We start from the raw sequence: 26,776 nt of genomic DNA, 5'->3' as shown, positions 1-26,776 counted from the left end.
CTGAAGCCATTAAAGATAGAGTGGCCCCAGGACACTCCTTTGAGGGACCCAACAACTCTTGTTGGTTCAAGCCGTTAGATAAGCTATCTTGCTGTGAATAGCGTGTGGGGCCTGTGAAATTAAATGATGGCCTTGCTGTGCTATAGAGATGGAAAAGTTGCGGCTACAGAGATGGAAATGTTGTGCTTTATAGATGATAACGTTGAGCTACAAAGATGGAAATGTTGGTACAGCTTGAATCTGACTGGGACTGATGATTGACTTCTTTCTTTTTTATCCCACAAATAAATAAATGTAGTTTCTTCCATTGACCTATATGTTCCTTATGTGAGCTTCTGAGTCTAACTGTTCAGTATATAGGCTATTATGTTTTTATCATATCTGTTCCCCTGACAGGAAGGAGATGCCTAAGTTATCATAATTTAGGCTAACTAATTCCTAGAAAACAAAGGACTTTATATTATTATATTAAATGTTAAACAAAGGTCAGGTAGGCCTATATGAGGCTGTAAACCTTCACTCTGAACCTCAGAAGTATAACACTACTATAGAGGCAGGAAGACACGAAGGATAAAACAAATACATGAATACATAATCGTCAAAAGGAAAGACGTTAAGTTTTGAAAAATAATGTGGGAAGGGCTTGCTGGGTTTGGCTTCCCCCACCGAAGTTGGCGCCACCTGTCCTCTCTTACGTCCGCAGATAAGATGTAAATACAGCCGGTGTGGTAACGTTGAACTCATTCGTTTCTAACGATCCAACAACTGAACTCAGAATGTCCGGAAGAGGCAAAGGAGGAAAAGGACTCGGTAAAGGAGGCGCTAAGCGTCACCGTAAAGTTCTCCGTGATAACATCCAGGGCATCACCAAGCCCGCCATCCGCCGTCTGGCTCGCCGCGGCGGAGTGAAGCGTATCTCCGGTCTGATCTACGAGGAGACCCGCGGTGTGCTGAAGGTGTTCCTGGAGAACGTGATCCGTGACGCCGTCACCTACACCGAGCACGCCAAGAGGAAGACCGTGACCGCCATGGATGTGGTGTACGCTCTGAAGAGGCAGGGCCGCACCCTGTACGGCTTCGGAGGTTAAACCTGATCCGGATAAAATACAACACAACGGCTCTTTTAAGAGCCACCCACTTCTTCTGAAGACCAATTTCCTTTTATCGTAGCTGCTTTGTAGAAATTAACTAACGTTACAATAGCGTATTTTTTTATTAGAATTAATTAATAGATTAAATCAGTGTAAATGGTTTAATCTACTACCAATTGATATTTGGAACAACTATAAAATAAAGAAGTGATAATGCATTAACAAGGGGTAATTTATACCTTTTGAAAATATGTGCAACCCTATTGCCAAACCAGTGATGATGGCTTTAAATATATCTACTGAAGTTTTAAAGTGAAAGACCAGTTTACATTGTGCTATACTAGCCTATATATTTTTATACACTAAAGCATGGTTAGAGCCGAACGTGCAATAACATGACGAAGCGCATGTCCATGGTTCTGTTGGTCAATAATAGTTGTATGGCCTACATCATCTGAAAATTAATTTGGGATGCAGCTCAGTGTCACAAGTCAGTAATAAACATTGTGTTTTGGTAAAGTGCAGATTCAAATGTTAAGTGTGCTACAGTTTAGGACATTACGTATATGATTGATCTACCTAGCAAATTTGGGCTTGATCCCAGATTTGGTGCTAAATGAACCCATTTTGTGGCGCATTAGTACACTGAGAATTTGAGCAACACCATAGGGAAAAAAAAACACTGATTTGTTATCAAAAACTTCAAAGTTCTTTATTAGTCATGTGCACGACAATACGGACAACCTATTTTGTTCATGTTAGGTCTCAGGCATCTCCAACACTGCTCAATATCTAAAGAGGAAACTACCAAGAAAAAGCATAATCTTGTATTTAAGACAACAGAATAATGTATTGCAAATTAATATACAGGGCTAAATGTTAACTGAAATACAAAAAAGGGAAATTACATAAATACATTTTGTGTACACAGTAGTGAGATGAATAACATTAAAGAAGTGTATATGCATGATGAGAAGCACGATGAGTTCAATGGCCTGTGGGATGAAGCGGTGCCTGAGCCTGGAGGTGCAGAACCGGATGCTTTGGGAAAAAAATCCTAATAGATTAATGTGGATTAAATGTGATTCCATGTAGGTGATGCCACAAAACTCCACTGCCAGGTAACGTGTGTACAAATGTAAGATCGTGAATAAAGAAAAGTGCTGAATGCATCAGCCACTTTAACAAATGTCTGTATGTTTTTACCAAAGTATTGCTAAACCTGAGGGATTATTCTTTTTTTCTGTTCATTACATTTCTGTTCAATCAAGCTTTTATAAAATGGTAATAAAATGTGGAATTTTCTCAACTTATTTTTTACCGCTTTTAAAAGTCTTTATTCAAGTTTTACAGTAAAAGACAAGTTTGCAAATACAAAAATTAGTTACGCTATATTCTGCCAAATATTAAAAGCGTAGCCAGTGAATGAATGTGTAAAAAATGTATAAAGCGCTGTCAGTTTATAAATTCAGTTTGTTCTGCAATTTAACTAAATTTTATTGTAATTCCTCCACTACATTCAACCTACTTTCAACCTTCTGTTGAACATAAACATAACTGCTGCTTCAGCCTGCTGCACACTATCAGCCTAAATATCAGCTATAAATCAGACCGTTGGCCTGAAACACCCCCCTGTATTACATGTGAAGCTACAACATTTAGCAGAGGAGGTAAGACAAAAGAATTCCCACCTTGTAACCTGGTGTTAAAGAACCTGTGTGAGGCCTTCTTACTGGAGAGAGATCAGAGAGCTGCAGAGGCTCTCTGCAGTCTGCACTCTGAGAAACTCAAACTCTTCTGTCTGGACCATCAGCAGCCGGTGTGTGTCGTCTGCAGAGATTCCGAAAAACACACCAACCACAGATTCAGACCCGTCGATGAAGCTGCACGACAACACAAGAAGAAACTTCAGGAAACTCTGGAGCCCTTAAAGTGATGGTTCGGAGTAATTTCACCCTAGGGTCCTTTGCACCATGACCTCGAGCCAAACACCCCCCCAGAAGCTTTTTTCACCTGGGTCTAACACTGGGAGATTTAGCGTAGAGTAGCGTTAGCCGCTGAATAGCTTAGCGCAGAGGCTAATGGATCCGAAGTGTCTCTTAACATTACCCCACTAATAATGCCCGAAATGATACCAAAGGTCTACACTAGTATATATAGGTTATGCTCTCATAAAACGATGGATTGTAAAGTTTGTAAGTACACCAGAAGTTTATGTAAATAACACTTGCCTGCTGGCTTCTGCTCTCTGCTGTTGTTGTTGTTGCTGTAAGACGAGTGCTTAGGGACGTCTACAAATTACAACACCGAAAAGAGATGCAACAAAAATATTTTTTAATTTAACTTATTTTTTAAAGTAAGTGCTGTAGTATAACTAGCAGGAGACAAGTAATAATTGAGGTAAGTTTGGAGACATTACCTTATTTAATCATTAAATTAATAAATATTTTTGTTGCATCTCTTTTCGGTGTTGTAATTTGTAGATGTCCCTAAGCACTCTTACTGCCCGGTAGTAACAGCAGCAGCAGCAGCAGCAGAGAGCAGAAGCCAGCAGGCAAGTGTTATTTACATAACCTTCTGGTGTACTTACAAACTTTCCAATCCATCGTTTTATGAGTGCATAACCTATTTGTACTCCTGTAGACGTTTGGTATCATTTCGGGCATTATTAGTGGGGTAATGTTAAGAGACACTTCGGATCCATTAGCCTCTGCGCTAACTCAGCGGCTAACGCTACTCTACGCTAACGCTCCCAATGTTCGACCCAGGTGAAAAAAGCTTCTGGGGGGGTGTTTGGCTCGAGTACATGGTGCAAAGGACCCTAGGGTGAAATTACTCCGAACCATCACTTTAAAGGAGAAGTTAAAGCTTTTTGAACAAGTTAAGGTGAAGTGTGATCAAACAGCAGAACACATGAAGGTCCAGGCCAAAAGCACAGAGATGCAGATTAAGGAGCAGTTTAAGAAATTCCACCAGTTTCTAGAAGAGGAAGAGGAGGCCAGGATGGCTAATCTGATGGAGGAAGAGGAGCAGAAGAGTCAGAGGATGAAGGAGAAGATATCGGCTCTTTCAGACACAGTCAGAGCCACAGAGGACGAGCTGAGGTCTCAAGACGTCTCATTCCTGATCAACTACAAGGCTGCAGTGGAGAGAGTCCAGCAGCAGTGGATGATCCACAGCTGCTCTCAGGAGCTCTGATAGACGAGGCCAAACACCTGGGCAACCTGAGCTTCAACATCTGGAACAAGATGAAGGGCGTGGTCTCCTACACTCCTGTGATTCTGGATCCAAACACTGCTCATCCAGACCTAATCCTGTCTGAAGATCTGACCAGTCTGAGACGAGGAGAAGATCAACAGCAGCTTCCTGATAATCCAGAGAGGTTTGATAAACAGTTCTCTGTCCTGGGCTCTGAGGGCTTTAACTCAGGGACTCACAGCTGGATGTTGAGGTTGGAGACAGTATATATTTAGGACAGTACAATTTAGGACCCCAGGAAGAATAGCTTTTTAGCTGATGCTGAAGCTAATGGGGATCCAAATAAAACAAACAAACAAACAAACAAACATGTGACAAACTGGAACTTGTTGTCACTTTACTTCATACTGTGTAACTCCGTTTGCAGAAAGGGAAATATACTCACTATAACCTCAAACGATGAGAAGCGATGGCATGACTTTAGTTTAAAATCTTAAATTTCAGCAGGTAAACTGCAGTCTGGAGGTCTTTTAAGGTCAGACACTACAGGCAAAAACATTTTTCAGACAACCCAAATACACAGCCAGCTGTTTATTTCACTACACTTTGTCTGTTTGTGCCTGTATATTTCTCCTAAATTCCCCAAAAGTTAGCATAAGATAATGCCTCATTTTCAAATTTAAACATAACTTTTCAGAAAACACAACGGCTCTTTTAAGAGCCACAAACTTCATCTAAAGACACACTTCCGTATGTCCTAAGTTATGCGATCGTAGATCCATTGGGTTCTTGAAATATAAATGTATTGCCAATTAGGCAACAACGTGGTTGAAACCTTATGGTTATCAAACCTCCTAGCAAGAAGTCAGCTCTGGGCTTATTTTGTTTTTCTGTTGATTACTTAATACTACGAATTTGGTTAATCTGAACTGTCTGACAGTAAAACATGTTATTCAATGGAATTACACATGTTCTTTCCAATGAACTGAATAAGGAATACATGACAGGCCTACCACAATGTGTCCTATAATAACCCATGTATTGAAACATATAAAAACATGAATTCAAATTACATTACACTCCCAATATGGTCACTGTTCTATATCAAACAGTTTTTTTATTAATTCATGGAGACTGCAGCTCTTCCTTATGTTTAGGTTCCATTATTCAGTTTTTCACACTGACCGTTAATGATAAAGTAGGGTTTTTACACCTTCATATCTGACACACTTCCTGATATCCGTTGACGTGTAAAGAGCCAAGCAGCTATAGAAACTTTATCAGAGTCCTGACACATTAAAAACTCCAGTAAACATCTCCAATGTGGCGGATTTTGATGATTTTTCAAAGGAAACGGAAAATCAGCTTTTTATTGTTAATGCAACTGGTCAAGGTAATGGGGGAGTTTATCTGCAAAGTAACCAGTAAAAGTACAGCATTTGAATAATTGTGTATGTAACAGAACGTTGAATTATAAGTACAAGTACCTACATACAACTTATTACATCCTTTCACTATGTGGTCGATATATTCCTCGGTTACAAGATTTTTATTTCTCCTTCATTACGAACGTGAAATGTAAAGTAGAAAATATACATTCATATCATAACTTTATTGTGTACCAACCAAAACAGTCATATTCATGTTTATGTAAGTACAAAAATAGTGACTATAGAAAATAGAGCATTTGACAAACATACAAGAGCATACTAACTTCAAATAATGAAATTAAATACCTTATACACCATGAGAAACTTAACAAAATAAAGGTCTAGTCAGGAATCAAAATGTGCATGTTTTCCTAAACATTAAATAGGATATACTATACAAATAGTGGTTTGGAAACAGAAAATCTAATTCCATGGATACATTGTTTGGCCATTAGAATCACACTATTAAACAAGTTACAAGTCTGATATCTAAAATAGCATCAGCTTTAGGACGGTTCAGAGCCATTCTTTTATATTTATTTTTAGAAAAGTACTTTATTAAAGTTTATGCAATACGAGTTTATAAATACAGTAGAAGTAATAACATACAAAAACAAGACAAAACGTGCAAACCATTGCATAATGTGCAAAATATAATAGTATGTATCAAATATGTGAAGTGTAAGATCTTTCATAAAGTGCTGTGAGTTTATACAGTGTGGCTGTCTATTACAGTCTGCTGTAGAAACATTCTAGGCCTACATCTGGTCTTCCACAGTTTTAGACAAACAATTTTTTGTTGTTGTATCAGCTCTTTATGTTTTGTAGCCAACTGTCAAAAGCTCTCAAAGTCTTTTAAATAGTTGACTTTTTTTTTTAATGACTCATTCCGGAGCAGTGTACACATTTTTGACCTGATATTTTTCACCCCTATAATAGCAGTCAATGATTAGTAATCTACCTGAAATTAAATCTCTTCTTTATAACTTCATTCGTTTAAAAAAATATACCAACACCATTGGTTTTACTTTCCCCAATAGACTATATTACACTCTGTCCTTTGTTCCACATATTACACACATCAGCGACATCGTTATAGGTGCTCAGTCTGAGATCCTGAGTACACAGAATGTCAAAGTCAGTGTCTAATAGAAATCTCAGTTTCTTGGCTCTGAGTGTACTCGACTGGATGCCGCGTGCGACCCATGTGGATACTTTAAGACAGGACATGGTGGTTGGAGAGAGACTATAGGCTTACTATGGCGTTGGTTTATCATCCAGGCGTTTATTATTGTCTTTATAAGTTGTAGCTCGAGCTCTTTTTTTCTTTGTAGCTTCCTCAAAGGAAGCTTCATGAGAGGTTCAGAGCCGTTCAGTAACTGCTCTGGCTCTGGAAGGATTACTTTCGTTTCTAACGATCCAACATCGACTGATCTCAGGATGAGCGGAAGAGGCAAGGGAGCCTTTGATTATATTTCTAGAGACTATTTATGGGCTATGATGAAGTCTTATGGCTTCCCAGAAAGTTTTATTCATTTGGTCAGGTGTCTGTATATTAAGTCTAGTGTGTGTATTAATGTAAATGGTATTTTAACAGAACCTTTTAATGTAGAGAGAGGGGTGAAACAGAGCTGTCCTCTTAGTGCCGCTCTATACATCCTGGCCATCAGCCCCCTTATTAAAACTATAAATTCTGAGAGGCTCATATCTGGTACACGTGTTGGGCTCGCGCCCAAAATCACTGCCATGGCCTATGCAGATGATGTCACAGTTATCATTAAGAATCAGATGGAGATGGATTTTTTAACGAACCACCTGAATCTATATGAACTGGCTTAGGGGCTAAATTAAACCATGATAAGACAGAAGGAGTTTGGATCGGAGTAGAAAGTAAGAAACGGGACATCAATATTAAAGTAAAGGATGAAATTAAAATCTTGGGTTTGACCATTTGTAATCAAAACTGTAGTGAAAAAAACTGGGAAAATAAACTGTGTGAAGTTAAAGAAGAAGTTAAAAAATGGGAAAATAAAAACACCAATTATAAGTCAAGAGTCAATATTGTAAAAACTTTCATCTTATCCAAACTCCTGTTTTTAGCAAATATCTTTCCTCCATCTCACAAAATGATAATGAAATTGAATAAACAGTGTGTAAACTTGGTTTGGGGTACAACCAGGGAAGTAACAAAAAGAGAAATCATGAATAAAAGTAAAGAATATGGGGGGCTAGGGGCAGTAGATATGAGAATTAAATTGTACATAGCTTTTGTTAAAAACATGTCAGCAGCCATCTCTAGGAATGCTCTCTGGACTGGTGATCGCTCCAAGTGGAGGAAACGGAGAGGGAGAGCCAGACAAGGTCCAGAATACAATCTTATTTACGGTGATTTTATATATGAATATGAAAATCTTAAAATTGACTGGAATGGTCTCCCAAGTAAAATGATTTTAAAAAAAATTAATGATTATAAATATGGTGGATGTATAAACTATAACAATTTAACGCACAACGAAGGAACCCAGTTCCTTACATTTTTAAACAATAAAAACCTTTCAGAGAGCATCCGTGATATGAGATGGCTGATGTCTATAAATAGACTTGCTGTTAGAGCTACGGTTTCCTGGAGTTGTTATGTAAAAACAAAAACATGTCCCATGACTAATTGTAATGAAGATGAGACACAGCAGCATCTATTAATGGACTGCTATAGATCTAAAGAGGTCTGGGACAAATTAGTAGTGTATGGTGTAAATTTTGAACTTTCATATAAATATGTGATGTTCTGTATGGTTGATGAATCTTTATCAGAGAAACAAAAGGAACTACTACAAGTAATCTTATGTATTGTTTGTTTGAAGCTGTGGAAATCTGTATGACTATACAACAGACTTTCATAAGTAGCGATGAAGTGTGCAAACAAGTGCTCACTGAGCTCAAGAGAAGAAGAACCCTTGATAGAAAACAGTTCCTTCCTTGGGACACCTTGAACTTGTGAACCTCAGCACTTTTTTAAAGACTCTAAATGCACTTTATGAAATACTCCATGCACTTTATAAAAGACTCTACACACTTTACAAAAGACTATTTGCACTTTATCAGACTCTCCATGCTCTGGATGCACTTTAAGCTCAATCTGCACATTTTGTTAAATGTTGGTAATTGTTGTATTGTTTATATTGATTGTTTTAACGTGGCCCATTGTATGTTTAAATGTAACCTATAATTTGTAATTTGTAAAACCTTGAATAAAGCTCTTTAAAAAAAAATAAAAAAGGATTACTTTGTGTTGGCGCATGCTCAGTCTCAGTTACTAAACTCAGCCAATCCTGTGCGAGTAACAGCACAGTCTCATTTACATCAAGTGCATATAAAGCAGGCGTCCGGAACACGATTTTGTTATCTGTTTCAGGAACACCAACCCGGAGCAAAGATGCCAGCAGAAGCCACCGTGAAAGCGCCCAAGAAGGGCTCCAAGAAAGCCGTGACTAAGACCGCCGCCAAGAGCGGCAAGAAGAGGAGAAAGACCAGGAAGGAGAGCTACGCCATCTACGTCTACAAAGTGCTGAAGCAAGTACATCCCGACACCGGTATCTCCTCCAAGGCCATGGGCATCATGAACTCTTTTGTGAGCGACATCTTTGAGCGCATCGCCGGTGAGGCCTCCCGTCTGGCCCACTACAACAAGCGCTCCACCATCACTTCCAGAGAGATCCAGACCGCCGTGAGGCTGCTGCTGCCCGGGGAGCTGGCCAAGCACGCCGTGTCTGAGGGCACCAAGGCCGTCACCAAGTACACCAGCTCCAAGTAAACCATCCCGCTGCTCTAATCCACTAAACCAACGGCTCTTTTAAGAGCCACGCACTACTTCTTAAAGAGCAGTTTCATTATGTTTGGATACAAACAATCATTTTTTGTTTTTCTTCTTATTGTAACTTCCCTTGTATGGGACTTGTGTCTAGGTTACCATCTTCATACTTTCTGTAACTGCCTTCTTTCACTGTGGGTCAGAGGGAAACCGCTTCTACATTCCTCTGTATGTACTGACACATTGCAGAATTTACATTAAAATTTACTTGCCTTGAAATGACTAAAGCCACTTTATTTTTTTTAACAATTAACTCCCCTATGTAGACAGTATAGGTTACCATTTTGTTTTTACTCTATAGCTGTGACCAGTGTGTCAAAGTAAACCTGCTGTTAAACAAACAACTCGGCTCTCTTAAAAGCCACACAATGACTTGAATAAGATTTTTTTTTTTTTTTTGCTGCAAAATGTATTAAGCTTAACTGCCTGTAATCATCCAAGAGCTATGCTTCTAAAAATGTATATGGTTGTTGCATCTGCATGCAGAGTAGGCCATTTAAAACAATATTTTGGAAGCACCTTTACCCATTCAAAAGTGTGTGCTTTGAACCTCTTATTTATTTGGGGTTCATGCAGTTACTTTAAGTAACATCGCTCTGCCTTCATGGACAGTAATTGTAAACATATTGCATTTTAGTCTTTACGACAAAGAGCAAACCACTGCACACACAAGGACAGTGTTTCTGTTTCTGCTCGTTTCTTGTTAATTTCTTTCCCCAAAAATCCAGTAGGAGTCTTGCAAATTGTAAACTTGCAAGATCCCCAGTCTTTGTCATAATGTCACTGAGGTTTGAGTCACAGACTGTAATATTTTGCAGATTGTCTGTAGATGTCTTTTCAGAGTCTTCCAGTTAGGTGGTTTGATGATGGCCTTCATGAGAAGAAACATGATGGTAATTAGTAATAGTTTTGTGTCGTTTCATGCTTTTAATCAGATAGTTTACATGCTCAAGCACTGTAGGCTACTTCAGATCATTTTGAGGTCAGGGTGTACTTGATTATTTCCATTTTAAGCTACTTTCTACTACTTAATTACATTTCAAAAGAAATAATTGTGCTTTTTACTGCACTACATTTGTCTCAAAGCTAGAGTTACTACTATAACTGTAGTTCCCAAAGTGGATCCTTGAGGGGTTCCCAGGGAAATCCCCAGAAAAAGTGGAAATGTTTATTTTTACTATAATTCCATCCATAAGTAACACCATGACACTGACTATTTTGGTCATGGATTGTACACACTGTAATCGCTCACACATAAAAACAGATGTGGAAAGGAAATTGAAGAGTCGAAAAAAATAAACTCAAGCCCATTCACGCCAATGTGATGAAACCAAAGGAAGCTGTTTTAAGTCATTCTCAAAATAACACTCAAAATAATGATGTATAGGCCTATCCCGCACTAACCCCTTATTTTGAGTCTTTTTTCATCACATTGGCGGAAAGTTGCTTCCATCGACCTACATTACCATCTGAAGCTTTCATGTTAAGTGTCATATTTTACAAAAACACATTTGCGATCCCACATTTCCTTGCATTTTTATTAACCGACAAAATGCCTAGTCTATAGGCTTTTATAAAAAAAATGTGACCTGATCAGATCATGTTACAGAAAGATTTTGAAGCAAACTGAAGCTGGTTGCAGTGATAGACACAGAGTCAGGGTTGTGTACAGCAGAAGAGAGAAATATGAACCTGTGTTATGAGGCCCATCATGTCAGATCCATCATGTTAAGGATTAATGCCAGCCGAGAAACCTGTGTCAGGTAACCGCCTATAGCTTCACGCCCAGCACCCAATGTGTTTACCACCACTGAAAACTTCCCCAATTTAAACTGAATAAAACACAATAATGCAGTTATTTCACTTTCATTATATCATAAACTGTCTCTGCTTACTTGAACAACACTGTCACATTTAATACACGTTACTTTTAGATATTTTTAAAGACAAAATGTGAGGAAAAATCGCTGTGAGTAGTCCAAAATGACTGCGTATCCGAAAGGTTTGAAGCCTCCTGGAATCAAATTAACGAGTCCTCGTCGCCAAACATGAGCTCAGTTTGAAGGGGAGAAGGTTTGCTCACCACTAAAATAACAATTTTGTTTTAAAACGTTTATCTTCTATGAATTTTATCTTCAAATTGTGGAAGAGAAAACACAAAGTGTCGCCACATTTTCAGCAGGTCAGCGGAGCGGCTGTGGATTGACTCTCCACGGTTCTCATGAGCTTTATAAGTCCCGCCTCCTGCCCGAGCAGGAACAGCAGACTGTAACGCGACAGAGAAAGATACAGACATGGCAGAAGAAGCACCAGCCCCGGCCAAAGCCCCCAAGAAGAAGGCAGCTCCCCGGGCAAAGAATGACGGGCCCTCCCTCCCGAAGCTCATCCTCGACGCCGTGACAGAATCCAAGGACCGTAAAGGCACCTCGCTTCCAGCTATCAAGAAGACGTTGGCCACCAAAGGCATCGACCTGGAGAAGTCCAACAAACGCATCAACACCGCGGTGAAGAAGCTGGTGACCGACGGAAAGCTGGTCCAGAATAAAGGGATTGGGGCTTCGGGATCCTTCAAGCTCCCCAAGGCTGCGCCTAAAGCTGCCAAATCAGGCAAGAAAGCTCCCGTTAAGGTGAAGAAACCCGCTGCTAAGTCCCCGCAGAAGAAAACCGCCGCAAAGAAGACCGCAGTGAAGAAGACTACAGCCAAGAAAACCGCCGCTAAGAAACCAGCAGCCAAGAAACCAGCGGCCAAGAAGTCTCCTGTGAAGAAAGCTGCCAAGAAGCCAGCAGTGAAATCTACTCCCAAGAAGGCTGCCCCTAAAAAGGTCGCAAAGAAGAAGACCCCTGTGAAGAAAGCTCCGGCAAAGAAAGCTGCAGCGAAGAAGTCCAAGAAGTAAAGTGGCTCTTTAACCTGCACTCAGTGCACCAAAAGGCTCTTTTAAGAGCCACCACACATTCACAAGAGAGCTGTTTTCCTACAACATTATATGTTTCCATTGTTTATTTTTCTATTTATTCAACCAAAATGCATTGGTCTACGTAAAATATTCTGGCGAAGAGTAATTTGTTTACAGTTAAATTTAACGTGCTGCATTTTCAAAGAACAAAAGGAATTGAATATGATTTCCATCATTAGTCCTTCAGTGCTTTGTCCTCTGGCCACCACAGGATGGCGCTAACACACAAGAAGTGAGTAACACTCCCTCTTCTGGATTTAGTCACTGATTCTAAAAAGAATTATTCCTAAAACTTTATTAAGGTTATCACTTAAGTGCGGATAATGAAGACTTACATTTTGCATAGGTCCATATTCACAAGAAAAAGCATTTGATGATCAACACTAATGTTTTATCAACTTTATCAACTACTCCATATCTTTTTCTGATTGTAAATCAGATTATGGCCCACCTTTTTCAATATGTATATTACACTCCCACTGAGATTAAGAATCCTGATTTTCAAGAGCGAGCCAAGACAAGACAGGCAACAGCATACATTTAAAACCACATTTAAAATTATTGTTCTATTCAAAAGGAGAAAAACAATTGATAACCAACCCTCTGTTTTATCAACTTAATACCTGTTTTTCTATAGATATCTGATTTTCTGTAGATCAGACTTTGTGATCTCAATGGGACCTTTATTTAATTTGGAGGTGTAACCTGTAAGCTATTTAACAGTTTTTCCAAGGAAGACTTAGCTAAAACATTAAAAAAATAAGCATAGGTAATGAAATGAAAATGAAATAAAACAAACAGTTGCATAACCTGGTCCACTTCAGAACAATGACATCTCAGTGAATCTAAATGTGCCTGTTTGGATTTGAAATCATTTAGAGTTTTAATTCATTCTGTACTATAACTCTCACAGTGTGGATGAACTATGTAACGGTGTAAGTAACCAGGTGTGTTTTGATGAAGAAATATTTTATTAACCGTTTTCAACGTCCACGTAGACAACTTGTGTTCTGACATATTGTTGTAAAAAGGGATGGTTTACATGTAATCTGTGTAACGTAGTCAGATTTACAAAGAAATGAACTATAATCATCCCAGATTACACATGAAAATGTGCAATAAAATGATACATTAGGCTTTTACATTCTACAGATTTCTCAAATGAATTACAATATGAAACTGAAAGTTACTTGTAACTTAGTTAAAACTATGTATGAGAGAATTCATTTTTCTTCAAGAAAAAAAAAAAAAAAAATTTAAAAAAAAAAAAAAAAAAAAAGGAAAAAAAAAAAAAAAAAATTAAAGTAATCAAGGCATCAACATCAACATATTGCTTTACTGTTTCAACCATGGATGTATTAAGGGAACCGTATATTTCTAACATTGAGCGACAGCAGCCGTTCTCCAGCTGCTGTGTGAGTTTTACTTTGTCCAATAGTTACTCAGCTACAGGCCGCGTGTCTCCCGGTCTGGACCAATCAGCGCTGCCCTGGCTCCGGCAGTTCCTTTATAAAGCCGCTGTTCACGGCGGGTAGTATTTATTCTTGAGCTGTAAGCACAGAGAAGAAAATAAAATGGCCAGAACCAAGCAGACTGCTCGTAAATCCACCGGAGGAAAAGCCCCCAGGAAGCAGCTGGCCACCAAGGCTGCCCGTAAGAGCGCCCCGGCCACCGGCGGAGTGAAGAAGCCTCACCGTTACAGGCCCGGTACCGTGGCTCTGAGAGAGATCCGTCGCTACCAGAAATCCACCGAGCTGCTGATCCGCAAGCTGCCCTTCCAGCGCCTGGTCCGAGAAATCGCTCAGGACTTCAAGACCGACCTGCGCTTCCAGAGCTCCGCCGTCATGGCTCTGCAGGAGGCCAGCGAGGCTTACCTGGTCGGTCTGTTCGAGGACACCAACCTGTGCGCCATCCACGCCAAGAGGGTCACCATCATGCCCAAAGACATCCAGCTGGCCCGCCGCATCCGCGGAGAGAGGGCTTAAACTCACCACAGACCAACCTACAATCACACAACGGCTCTTTTAAGAGCCCCATACAAATACTAGCAGAGCAACAATCCTGAAACAATACTGTGTCATTGTATATGATGAGCCTATCATAGAATTGTATTCTATCCTGCAGCTACAAATTTATTGACAACGATTTACAATAACAGTGTTTAGTTTATCCACTGAGGCTTCATTAAGACAAATACTGTATTATCATTTGTATTAAATATGAAAACAAATGGTACCGGGAGGCTCTATAAAACCGTGACTCAGTTTAAATGGCCTAAAACTGTTCAGGCAAGCTCACAAATACAACGGAGTTGTTTGCGTAACACTTGGGTTAGCTATAATAGTAATGTTTGACATACCAGTTTAAATGTTCTAAAGAAGTGCTCAGTGCGTACCATGGATCTGTATTTAAGTAATCCAAAATATAAACTGAACGTTAAATAGGTTCTTGGCTTTTCTTCAATGGGGAAGAGTCGGAGACGCGGTTTGTTATTATGTACATACTTTAGATTCATATTCGTCAAATGTCATCTACAAATTGATGAAGCAACATAGTCTCACTTAACGACACGCAAAAAACAACGTGAATTACCATAAACAAGGATTTTCACAATATAGATAAATAAGGAGCGCTCTTTAGTTAGATGTGTCTGGCTCTTAAAAGAGCCGTTGTTGGTTTGGTTGAAGCCGGTTCCGGGTGTTTACTTCTTGGCGGGCTTCTCAGTCTTCTTGGGCAGCAGGACGGCCTGGATGTTGGGCAGCACGCCTCCCTGAGCGATGGTCACTCCCCCCAGCAGCTTGTTGAGCTCCTCGTCGTTGCGGACAGCCAGCTGCAAGTGACGGGGGATGATACGGGTCTTCTTGTTGTCGCGGGCAGCGTTTCCAGCCAGCTCCAGGATCTCAGCGGTCAGGTACTCCAGCACAGCCGCCAGGTAGACGGGGGCGCCGGCTCCTACACGCTGAGCGTAGTTTCCTTTACGGAGCAGCCTGTGGACACGTCCGACTGGGAACTGGAGCCCTGCACGGGAGGAGCGAGTCTTAGCCTTCGCTCTGGCTTTTCCTCCGGTTTTCCCTCTTCCTGACATTTTTCGTGTTTCTTAAATCTTAGAGTACGAGAATAAGTACCTTACGTTACCTAAACCGGCCTTATATATACATAGCTGCTTCGTGATTGGCCCGAGTGAGCGTAAGTATGATCGTCCAATCAGAGAAGAGTTCAGTCAAGGAGCCGTATTCACAACAATATTCCGTTTAAACTGCACAGCGTTTCAAAATAAAGCGTGACAGATTAAACCGGGCGGGAACATTTTGCCTTAATTTGGTTGCACAAAAGCAGAGGCACCTAAATTACCATGGGGATTTTTTACTGTGCAGCTAGCCTGCTCCTCACCAGGCTAACAGCCAGGATTTATTAATCCTGGGGCCTATTCTGTTCACTCAGCAGTGCTTTTACATTATTATTATTATTATTATTATTATTATTATCAGTCTGCATTAAAATACAACAGGTGCATATTGCTGTTCAGTAAAGCGCTTTTATATAAAGTTGTGACCGTTATTTTTTATAATTATTCATGTTACTGTTATATTGTTGTATGAAAACTGCTGTTCACATTGTTGTTAGAAGTTTGATGAATATATTACGGCAGTTGTTGAGATAATTAGAAAAGGCTGATACAGTTGCAAATGTGTTTTAAATGAAGTCAGTGATGAAGGATACTATAAGTGCTGTACATGTGTTAGTGGTTCTAACAATAGCAGACTGGTCAGGAACAAACACCTTTAACTATTTTAGTTGATTATTTCTTTTAGTATTCTTTAACAAAGGAAATGTTCCTCTTCCTTTTGCACTGTATTTGCCATTCTTGGCACACAATTTGTGTTCTCTCCAGTGAACTGGGACTATAATTTGGGAGGATTGAACAATTATTATAGGTTGTTATAATTGTACAGACCTCCCTTATTATAGTCTTAGTTCATTGGACCAGTAAGGCTACTGTACATTCATAAAACAACAGGGAGAGGACACCTCGATGGTTTTTAACCTTTTGCTGGGGGGAAATAACTGATGAATACACTGTTACAGTCATGTTTAAAGTGTGCATTAAATATATCACTTAATTATCTTCATAGTTTCTAGATTTTAGAGTCCAATTAAATGACTGCTTCGACCAAAGCCTCAATACCTAAACTTCTTGTAGCATACACAGTGTAACCATAGCTTAAACACATTGTCAACTTTGCACTTTGTTTGCAATTCTGTAACACACTTATTGCGAAACACTACACACATTTTCTTAAATTAGACACTTTGTTCAAAAATGAAATCTCCTGTTATCATTAGGAAAACACTCTGTTCAAAATGCAAAACACCTGTAAACACCAATCAGTCTGAGCCTTAGCACTACAAATAGGCCTCAGGTAAGCCATTTTGAGAACTTTGCAAGCATGGAGGCGACGAGAGACAGAGTAAGAGGAGGACAAAGTGAGAGAGAGGAGTCGGAAGTGGAAGAGGCATCGCCTGAGATGTTGACAAGGTCTTGTGGCCATATCCGAACCGAAGGCAGAATCCATAATTACCGCAGAAATTCTACTTTTGAGTTTTACAGAAGACAGAGTCTGAGAAAATGACAATAAAAATAGAAACACAAAGACTGCAGTTTTTTATATAAAGCCCATCCGTGTGTTGCTGGTGATATGAAAGAGTAATTCAAATGGTGCTTGTGTGTATGGTTTTGTTGCAAGAATTTTATTTTTTAGAAAGGAGTGTTACGTTTTGATTGCAGTGTTTCATTTTGGCACAGATGGGAGTTGTTAATCTCCAAGTGCTATGTCTGATTGGCTTGTGTGTAGAGTTTTGACATAACTAGCCAAATTCTGCAAAAAGTGTGTAAGCAATAGGCAAAAACTGGAAATGAAACCATTTAAGAACTTAGTTTAATTATTTCCACAAAAAAACTGTTGCACACTTTGCCTGAAAAGCGAGCAGTGGGAGTAAATATATTCCTTAGGTAGTTTATATTTTAGCCCATATGAGAGAGAGAGACAGAGTGAGAGAGAGGGACATGTACGCTTCACAACATTTGTGCAAATACTTAGCCTAACTTCTTGGATGGTATGGTAGTTTCAATTCAGAACAGTCAGTTAATGTATATTTTTAGGCTGAAGCTGCTGCTCACTCTGTGTAAAGAATACACAATGCGTATTCTCCATTTTAGCATCTGTAGTAAATCTGTGATCGATACCGTGGTCTCTTTTAGAAAGCGGTGAATGTGCACTTATCCCAGCTATCTACTCCTGGCTTGACATAGCTTCACCTACTTATCCTGGCTTGGCAAATGTGCAACCGATTAAGCCGCGATGAGCGTGTCACGCTAAGTCAAGCTGCGCTTTTTCAGTTATCCTGGATTTTTTCATTCTACTTTTGTGCAACAGCCCCCTGATGTTCACTAATTATCCCCATCACATTGTTATTGTTCCTTTTCTTATTCTGTAATTTGCCTTTGTAGTTTTTTTTTTTTTTGTTAAAGCACGTTCAAGGGTTAGACACAATTATGTAAACAGTGTGTAAAACACACTTAAAAATATAAACGTTAAATTTCTCTGTGGCCTCCTGTATTCCGCCAAAGAGGGATTTTTTCGGTCAGACTTTCAGTTTATCATCTCATGGAATAAACAAATACAAGAAAAAAATTAGTTAAAGTTAAATCTCAATGTCATACCAACAGAAAACATATGTTTAAACTTGCAACTAAAAGAACACATACATAATAGTTTTAGTGCTGACATTTGATTTATTGTTACATTTTATCTCTGTATTTTGACTAGTTCAGTGGTTTTCAAAGTGGGGTCCCCAAGGGCTTCCAGGGGGTCCCCAGCCAAAAGGGGAATATTTTATTTTCCCTATAATTTCTTCCATAGGTATCAGTCTAGTGGTCCTTGATGTGAAAAAGTTTGGGAACCTAAACAATCAAATTATGGCCTAATTTTTAAATGCCAGGGTGAATTTAGATAAACTAGGATATTATAAATTGCACTCTATATACATTGCACATCTAAGTTTAAACCAGTGGCCTAAATTTCATCTCAGCCCCCCTAAAAATTATAATAATAAAAAACAAATTCATTTTTTAATCAATTTTATAGCTTCAAGGTAGAGTTTGCGAACTTGTCTTGTCAATTACAGGTTCAAAGAAACAGGTTTAATATCCTGTGTCGCTGTCGTCAAAGCCAAGCACCTGTAACCCACTCAAGGACATTTTTGCAAGGCACTGTATCCGTGTCAGATTCTCATTAGGGGCTGAGCCCCCGTAAAGGTCTACTCCTAGAATCGCCCCTGGTTTAAACCCTAGATGTTGCTGTCATCTAAGCAAACGTAACACTACATGTTATTGTTAAGTGTCAGTGTCTTGCTCAGGGACACTTTGACATGTGGCTGGATGAGCCTGGGATTGAACAATGTTGTTCCTTTGAAATGAAAAAAAAACAGTAATTTACCCTCGCAGAACACCAGAGTTGCTCATCGGTTAGTTAGTTAGTCTCATTGTGGGACTTGGCTAAATCCCAACTGACCGTTTAAAACACCGGAGTCACACAATAGCACAAACTAGTTAACAGATGGAGGCAGCGGCAGAGCAGCAACTCCCTCGTTGTGCAAGGTAAAATGGTTTTGAAAAAGAAGTCTGGTGGCTTTGAAGAGAGCAGAGATAACGACTTCAGTTTCCCCACTGGGAAAAAGAAAAGTACATGATCAGAAAATTCAGATTGACCAAATTTGTTTAGGATAATATGAAAAAATACAGAGCTATATATTTCGTGTATCGCCATCCAGCGTTACGGCGATGCCAGGAAAAATTTGGGTGCACCTAAATTTTGTGCTGGTGCACCTAAATAAAAAAAGTTAGGCGCACCAGTGCAACCAAGGCAAAAAGTTAGTGTGGAGCCCTGAAATGGCATTATGAAATTCGTTAAAGTTTGTGAAAGTATTCTTTGCACGAATAGAACAAGAATATGAATTAACTTTTTTAATAACTTGGTATTACAGGAGTGTTTCATATTAATCATGAATTTATTCACATGCATTTATGAAAAACATTTGATTCAGGGCCACATTTAGTTTGATATATAATAGTTGTGATATGTCACTGTCATTTCATTAGATACAATTGCCATTTGCCTATAAATTACACTCAACATGACAAACTGAAAACATGTTTTAGAATTGTTCCATGTTAAGAGATGAAATTTGAGTTGTACATTTTAACAAGATCTGTGTTCCTTAGTGGATTCTCTATATATTAATGTTAACAATGATCATGTTTGTATTTTATTGTTCATTTTGAGTTTCCAGAGAAGTGTATGATCCACTGGATTTAAAACAATTCTGATATTTATATAATTCGAACATAAGGATGACAAGAACTTCTTTGTTGCAAAGTGAAGACCCAGTTAAAAGTCCAGTATTTCACCTACAGTAGTACAGGTAAAACAAATGGTCATCAATACCTGACAGTATTTATCATCAGTATTTAGCCATCTGTGAGGTTTATTACTATTGTAAATTATTGCATTAAATGTGATCCCAAAGTTTCCTGTTAATTACAGAATAAGATTATAAAGGAAAAAGCTCTTAGAGGAACCAAAGCTCCAAGTCTAACAGCATTCGGGACTGGATTCATTGAACCAATAGCAGATCCCAGTTTCTCAATGTATTCGGGCACTTTATCAACCAGTGTCTCTGACAGCATCTCCTCAGAGAAAGCCTGCAGCACCGCGTTAGAGTCGGAACCAGAATATTTCAGCAGAGACTCATCTATGCCTACATCTGGTAGGAGGCATGGTTGATGCTGTAAAACATCTACATAAATCAAAAGAGCAGCCCCGTCATAGTCCTCCGTGGAGCCCATGATTTTTCCTCTCGATCTGTGATCGGTCACACAAAGTTCAGATGTAGGCCTACCCCGACCAGCAGACTGAACACTATAATCCGAATGCACTGAGATAAAATCCAGCCCGCTCCCCTCACATATAACCAGGATGACAACTCCAGCAGCCAATCAGACCTCTGGACTTACAGTATTTGTTGACTCTAAAGTCCAATGTGTCCAAGGTCCAGAAAAACAAATTGTGCCGCATGAATCTACATTTAAAGTTTGCCATTCAAATACAACCCATGCATACAATGATTTCAGATTCCCTTCATGTGCATTATAAGTGTTTTATAAGCTACTTGAATAAAGAAAACAACATCCACCTCAGAAACAGGACAAAGCCAAAAACATAAACAGGATATTAACCTACGTCAGCATTTATACTATACAATATTTTGTGATAAACAGGACTTTTATTTAGGTCTTATAAAGGCATAATGTTTTTTTCCACTGGATCTGTGCAACACACACACACACACACACAAATAACAACCTCATTCAAAAAATGAAAACAAATTATTTGTAAAAATACTTTGTCACAGGTTTCCAAATATATTTAATGATACACTTGTAAAACTTTTTAGGTTGAAGTAAAGAACAACAGTGTACAGATGATTTCATGGCAATGACACAATTTAGAAACAGAATCTGTTTAATTAATTAAATGACATTCTTTTTTTAACCTTAAAACCCCTGTGCATAAGCTGCAATGTTGCAACAAAATAAATGAAGAATATATGAAATATATGAAAGTTTGCCTTAAATCCACATCCCTCCCCATACACACAGTACACATTATCTATCATATAAAGTGCAGATGATCTCTGCTTACATACGCACACACAGTTGTGTTGTTATTGTGAATAATTGCACATTCATGGTCAATAATTTGCACATTCCATCCTCTTTGTCTTTCTCAAAGGTGCAATCATACATTTCATCACAAAATAATGTACACTACATATCTGGTTGCTCACCATGTGCTTTCACTCATGATGCACACAGACATGTGAAAACATTGGTCACACATAAGAAGTCAAACCAATTTTAGCTTAGAGCAGAGGTGATTCCATGACTTCGACCTGACATATGTGCAGATCGCATATTTAATCTGTGTGTGTGTGAGTTTTCCTCGTTTGTTATGGTCTGTGTTTACATTCCAACACAAGCCTGCATAGCAGACGCGCTACGACAGCTAGCCGACCAAATAGCAGACACAGAGAGAAAACACCCAGACTCTCTCGTCATTATTGTTGGGGATTTCAACAGCGCTAAACTCAATCAGGAACTCCCTAAATACACATTGGACCACTGTTAGACAGTTTTAAAGGATGCCTATTGAGCCGTTTCCCGAGCAGCTCTAGGACTCTCCGATCGCTGCCTGCTTCATCTCATCCCAACCTACAAGCAAAAACTAAAAACTTCTAAACCTGTGGCAAACACTGAAGCTGCAGCTACAGACCCCAATGACCCCACTGACACTGTATTTTCTTACATCTGTTTTTGCGAGGACATCTGTGTGCAAACCAAGACCGTCTGCACATATAACAACAGCAAACCTTGGTTCACTCCTAATCTTAGGAAACTGCGTCATGCCAAACAGGAGGCCTATAGGAGTGGGGGCTGGGATCTATATAAGCAGGCCAGGAACAAGCTGACAAAGGAGATCAAAGTAGCCAAAAGGAACTACAGTGAGAAACTAAAAAAACAGCATAAGGTCATGGATTACAAAAGACCATCCCCCCCACCCTGCAGAAAACCCCAGACTGGCTGACGACCTGAACGACTTTTACTGCAGGTTTGAAAAACACCCATTTTCACACCCTTCACGCACAAAAGGTTTTCCCGCAACACCCATCCCCCTCCCCCCAACTGCGCTAACGATCTGCGAGAAGGATGGGTGCTTGATCTTCTTGCTCTTCCAGAAGCAGAAGATCAAGAAGGCTCCAGGACCTGATGGTGTGTCCCCCTCTTGTCTGCGAGTCTGTGCTGAACAGCTGGTGCCAATCTTCACACAGATCTTTAACCGGTCCCTGGAGCTGTGTGAAGTGCCCTACCGCTTCAAATGCTCCACCATCATCCCAGTCCTCAAAAAACCCTCCATCACAGGAATAAACGACTACAGGCCTGTCACCCTGACGTCTGTGGTCATGAAATCCTTTGAAAGACTGGTATTGAGCCACCTGAAGGACATAACCGGACCGTTGCTGGACTATGGGACTGCAATACAACCTGCAGTCGACTCCTAGGGACGTATGCCAGGATCCTGTTTGTGGACTTCAGCTCGGCGTTCAACACCATCATCCCTGAACTCCTACATCAGAAGCTCACCCAGTTCTCAGTGCCTGCCTCCACCTCCACCAGTGGATCATCGGCTTCCTTATTGACAGGCAGCAGCATGTCAGACTGGGGAGCATCTCATCCAAAATCCGGTCCATCAGCACTGGTCTTCTCCCCGCTGCTCTTCTCCCTCTACACCAATGACTGCACCTCAGAGAACCCGTATGTAAAACTCCTGAAGTTTGCAGACGACACAACCGTCATTGGTTGGATCCAGGATGGTGATGAGTCTGCTTACAGACAGGAAGTGGAACAGCTGGTCCAGTGGTGCAGTCAGAACCACCTGGAGTTAAACCCCAAGAAGACTGTGGAGATGACAATGGACTTTAGGATTTTTTTCAATCTTACGATTACACAATTGTTATCAATATTTGACCATTGCACTGAACTGCCCTGCACTGTATTTATATTTATATTTAAATCTTAAATCTCAGACCATACTGATATTGCACTATTCCTTCCCTCTCTTCAATTCTTATTGTATATTTTTGTAATGTTCTAAAATCTATTGCATTGTTATACTGTGTATATATATATATATATATATTCTGTTTTTCTATTCTTATAGGTCAAGTGAGTGTTGTACTCAGAGAGCAAAAATTAACCGGAGTCAAATTCCTTGTTTCTTTTTTTTCGTCTTTTTTCACAAACTCAACTCAAAGCAACCCTGATCTTCTTGTCAAGAGTTTGGTCTTTTGGCAATTTTTAGTGAGGCCTTTCAAAGCCATGGCCGTGCCTGATAATTGTTATAATGTACATCCTAAATAGTTCACTGTTTTATAATTTGATAGTGTCACCTACATTTACTTTCATCTCTTTGCTCTTTTCCATTAAATCAAATTCTGGATCCAGAACAAGACATTTTATTTGCACACAACTGCTAAAGCTCTATGAGACACAAGAACAGCATATGCTTGAAGAGAAAAAGGTCTGAACAGGCACCCCTGAAGCCATTAAAGATAGAGTGGCCCCAGGACACTCCTTTGAGGGACCCAACAACTCTTGTTGGTTCAAGCCGTTAGATAAGCTATCTTGCTGTGAATAGCGTGTGGGGCCTGTGAAATTAAATGATGGCCTTGCTGTGCTATAGAGATGGAAAAGTTGCGGCTACAGAGATGGAAATGTTGTGCTTTAGAGATGATAATGTTGAGCTACAAAGATGGAAATGTTGGTACAGCTTGAATGTGACTGTGACTGATGATATGTAAATGTGCAATCAGCACACACAAAAGGATAACATGATGCATGAGATCTACTTAGTGACAAAAGTGGGATAAACTGTTGATAGATAGATAGATAAATAAATAAATGTAGTTTCTTCCATTGACCTATATGTTCCTTATGTGAGCTTCTGACTGTAACTGTTCAGTATATAGGTTATTATGTTTTTATCATTTCAAATCTGTTCCCCTGATGTTTCTGATCAGTCTCAAACATATATAGTCAGAGTACCTCTCTGTGGTTTGTTACATTTGGTAATGATTCCCTCCCCAGCTCACCATGATGTTATCTCCTACTGCCATCTTGTGTTCAACAGTGTAACACATTACATTATGAACCTCTGTGTGATTATATAAAAAAAATAACATTTTAAAACTGACTTTATTCTAAGGGTGATTTAAAGTCTTTATCCTGAAACTAGATTAAGAAAAGGTAGCTGTGAACTAAAGTCAAGAACAATAGAGCTTGATTTTAGAAAATACCTGAAGCAAATCAAACTGTTATTATCAGGACTTTATTTACAGAGAAAGATGACCTGACAGGAAGGAGATGTTTCACAAAGAAACGTATTTGTTAGCCAGGAGTTATCATAATTTAGGCCCACTAATTCCTTGAAAAGAAAGGACGTATACATTTTTTTCTCCATTAAAACACAATTTCTGAAACCTTGCTCCATTTTCTGAAAACACAAAACCTCATCTTCAAGCACTATTTACAAAACCTCTGACTCCTGTAATGGCAAATTTACATTTAAGCATGATTCTTTATATTTTTGTCTTCTTCTCTATTAGCTTTCTCTCACAATGCTGAAAGGGAGTTTATCTCATTCCCACATGTAGATTCTGATTCTAACTAAGTGAGAATCACAAAGTCTGGAACATACTGTGAGCACTGTCTGGTGACAGTAAACTATCTTTCTCTGCCTATTCAGAGGCAGAGGGGAAAGAACGAAATGGCTCCGAGATGTCTCTTGTGTTTTTCGATTGTCTTCATGTGTTATCAGATTGCCTGTGAGAAACGTAGAGTCATGATAAGCCAAGTGCGTGTGTGCTGTCACTCTGAAGATGTATTTAAGCTCAGTGTTTCTGTTCACTTGTTGAAGAAACTGGGCTGCTGTCTTTGTGAAATTTATGTTCTTCCTATATTTGCAAATATATTTTTAATAAAATACAAAAACCTTACTTGGTTAAGTCTTTGACCGTCTTATTTGTTTCACTCTTTAACTCTCTAAAATCCACCCCCACTGCAGAAAACTTCCACAACACTCCTCTCACAAAATGAATCTTCAAAATCTAATCATAAAAAAATGATATACACTATCAAGCAGTCAGTAAGCAATACACCAAAAAATAGAAAACACATTGTTCAAACTACATTTTTAATCACAAAACAAATCTCAAATATTTCTGTCATTGTACTTTAGATGAACGAAAACATGTTATAACATAGTAGCTCAAAAGAATACAAAGAAGTATAAAAGTACTATAGAAGTAGGGAGACACAAAGGCTAAAACAAATACATGAATACATAATCGTCAAAAGGAAAGAAAGACGTTAAGTTTTGAAAAAGAATGTGGGCAGGGCTGCTGGGTTTGGCTTCCCCCACCGAAGTTGGCGCCACCTGTCCTCTCTTACGTCCGCAGATAAGATGTAAATACAGCCGGTGTGGTAACGTTGAACTCATTCGTTTCTAACGATCCAACAACAACTGAACTCAGAATGTCCGGAAGAGGCAAAGGAGGAAAAGGACTCGGTAAAGGAGGCGCTAAGCGTCACCGTAAAGTTCTCCGTGATAACATCCAGGGCATCACCAAGCCCGCCATCCGCCGTCTGGCTCGCCGCGGCGGAGTGAAGCGTATCTCCGGTCTGATCTACGAGGAGACCCGCGGTGTGCTGAAGGTGTTCCTGGAGAACGTGATCCGTGACGCCGTCACCTACACCGAGCACGCCAAGAGGAAGACCGTGACCGCCATGGATGTGGTGTACGCTCTGAAGAGGCAGGGCCGCACCCTGTACGGCTTCGGAGGTTAAACCTGATCCGGATAAAATAAAACACAACGGCTCTTTTAAGAGCCACCCACTTCTTCTGAAGACCAATTTTCTTTTAGTCAAAATGCTATAGAAATTACTGGTAACAGTATTTACAACTAACGTAAATGCCGTTGTTTAGTTACACTAGATCAATGTAAATTAAATCCATTAGTGGGTTAAACCAGAGAACCCCCACTACCACAGTATTTTGTTTTAAACTAGGTTGAACCTTATCAGGCAAACTACAACAAGACAACGGCTCTTTAAAGCTGCACAAATATTCTTGGTTTGGGGTATAAAAAGAGAAATTCTGTATAAAAGCAAAGAACATGAGTGGTTAGGGGCAGTAGATATGGGTATAAAATTGTACATTGCTTTCGTTGAAAGTGTTTCAGTAGCCATGTCAAGGGATGCTCTCTGGGTCGGTGATCGCTCTGTAAAGTGGAGAGAGCTAGAATGTAACCTGATTTATGGTGATTTTTAGACTGGAATGGCCTCCTGAGCAAAATGATTTAAAATAAAATGTATGATAAATATGGTGGGTATATAAATTATAAACCCATAACACAAAGTACATTTTGATCTTTCATATAAATCTGTAATGTATTATTGATGAGACTCTACCAGAGAAAGGAACTGTTACGAATAACCATATGTATTGTATGCTTCAAGTTGTGGAAAACGAGATGCTGTATGGTTCTACAACAGACTGT

At 39.4% G+C, this 26,776-nt stretch overlaps 4 protein-coding genes across 4 annotated transcripts; 3 read left to right on the top strand and 1 right to left on the bottom strand.

The window, feature by feature from the left end:
* The first annotated feature begins 765 nt into the window (after nt 1–765).
* Nucleotides 766–26,452, top strand: zgc:163040 (uncharacterized protein LOC100038789 homolog). The gene is given in 6 exon segments (XM_039797070.1): nt 766–1,069; nt 4,246–4,255; nt 10,559–10,577; nt 14,108–14,446; nt 14,877–14,889; nt 25,751–26,452. Coding segments are annotated over 6 exon segments (987 nt in total). The 5' UTR covers nt 766–776; the 3' UTR covers nt 26,064–26,452.
* On the top strand, nt 9,112–9,806 carry LOC120557046 (histone H2B 1/2-like). Its single transcript, XM_039797063.1, has one exon. The coding sequence runs from the start codon at nt 9,153–9,155 to the stop codon at nt 9,528–9,530; it is 378 nt and encodes a 125-aa protein (XP_039652997.1). The 5' UTR covers nt 9,112–9,152; the 3' UTR covers nt 9,531–9,806.
* On the top strand, nt 11,867–12,610 carry LOC120557032 (histone H1-like). Its single transcript, XM_039797047.1, has one exon. The coding sequence runs from the start codon at nt 11,882–11,884 to the stop codon at nt 12,479–12,481; it is 600 nt and encodes a 199-aa protein (XP_039652981.1). The 5' UTR covers nt 11,867–11,881; the 3' UTR covers nt 12,482–12,610.
* Nucleotides 15,191–15,638, bottom strand: LOC120557038 (histone H2A-like). Its single transcript, XM_039797054.1, has one exon. The coding sequence runs from the start codon at nt 15,624–15,626 to the stop codon at nt 15,243–15,245; it is 384 nt and encodes a 127-aa protein (XP_039652988.1). The 5' UTR covers nt 15,627–15,638; the 3' UTR covers nt 15,191–15,242.
* Nucleotides 26,453–26,776: the final 324 nt, after the last annotated feature.

This window comes from Perca fluviatilis, chromosome 4 (genome assembly GCF_010015445.1).
Source record: "Perca fluviatilis chromosome 4, GENO_Pfluv_1.0, whole genome shotgun sequence".
Classification (NCBI taxonomy): Eukaryota; Metazoa; Chordata; class Actinopteri; order Perciformes; family Percidae; genus Perca; species Perca fluviatilis.
The sequence above is the reverse complement of the archived record's forward strand: the minus strand, read 5'-3'. Positions and strand labels throughout refer to the sequence as shown.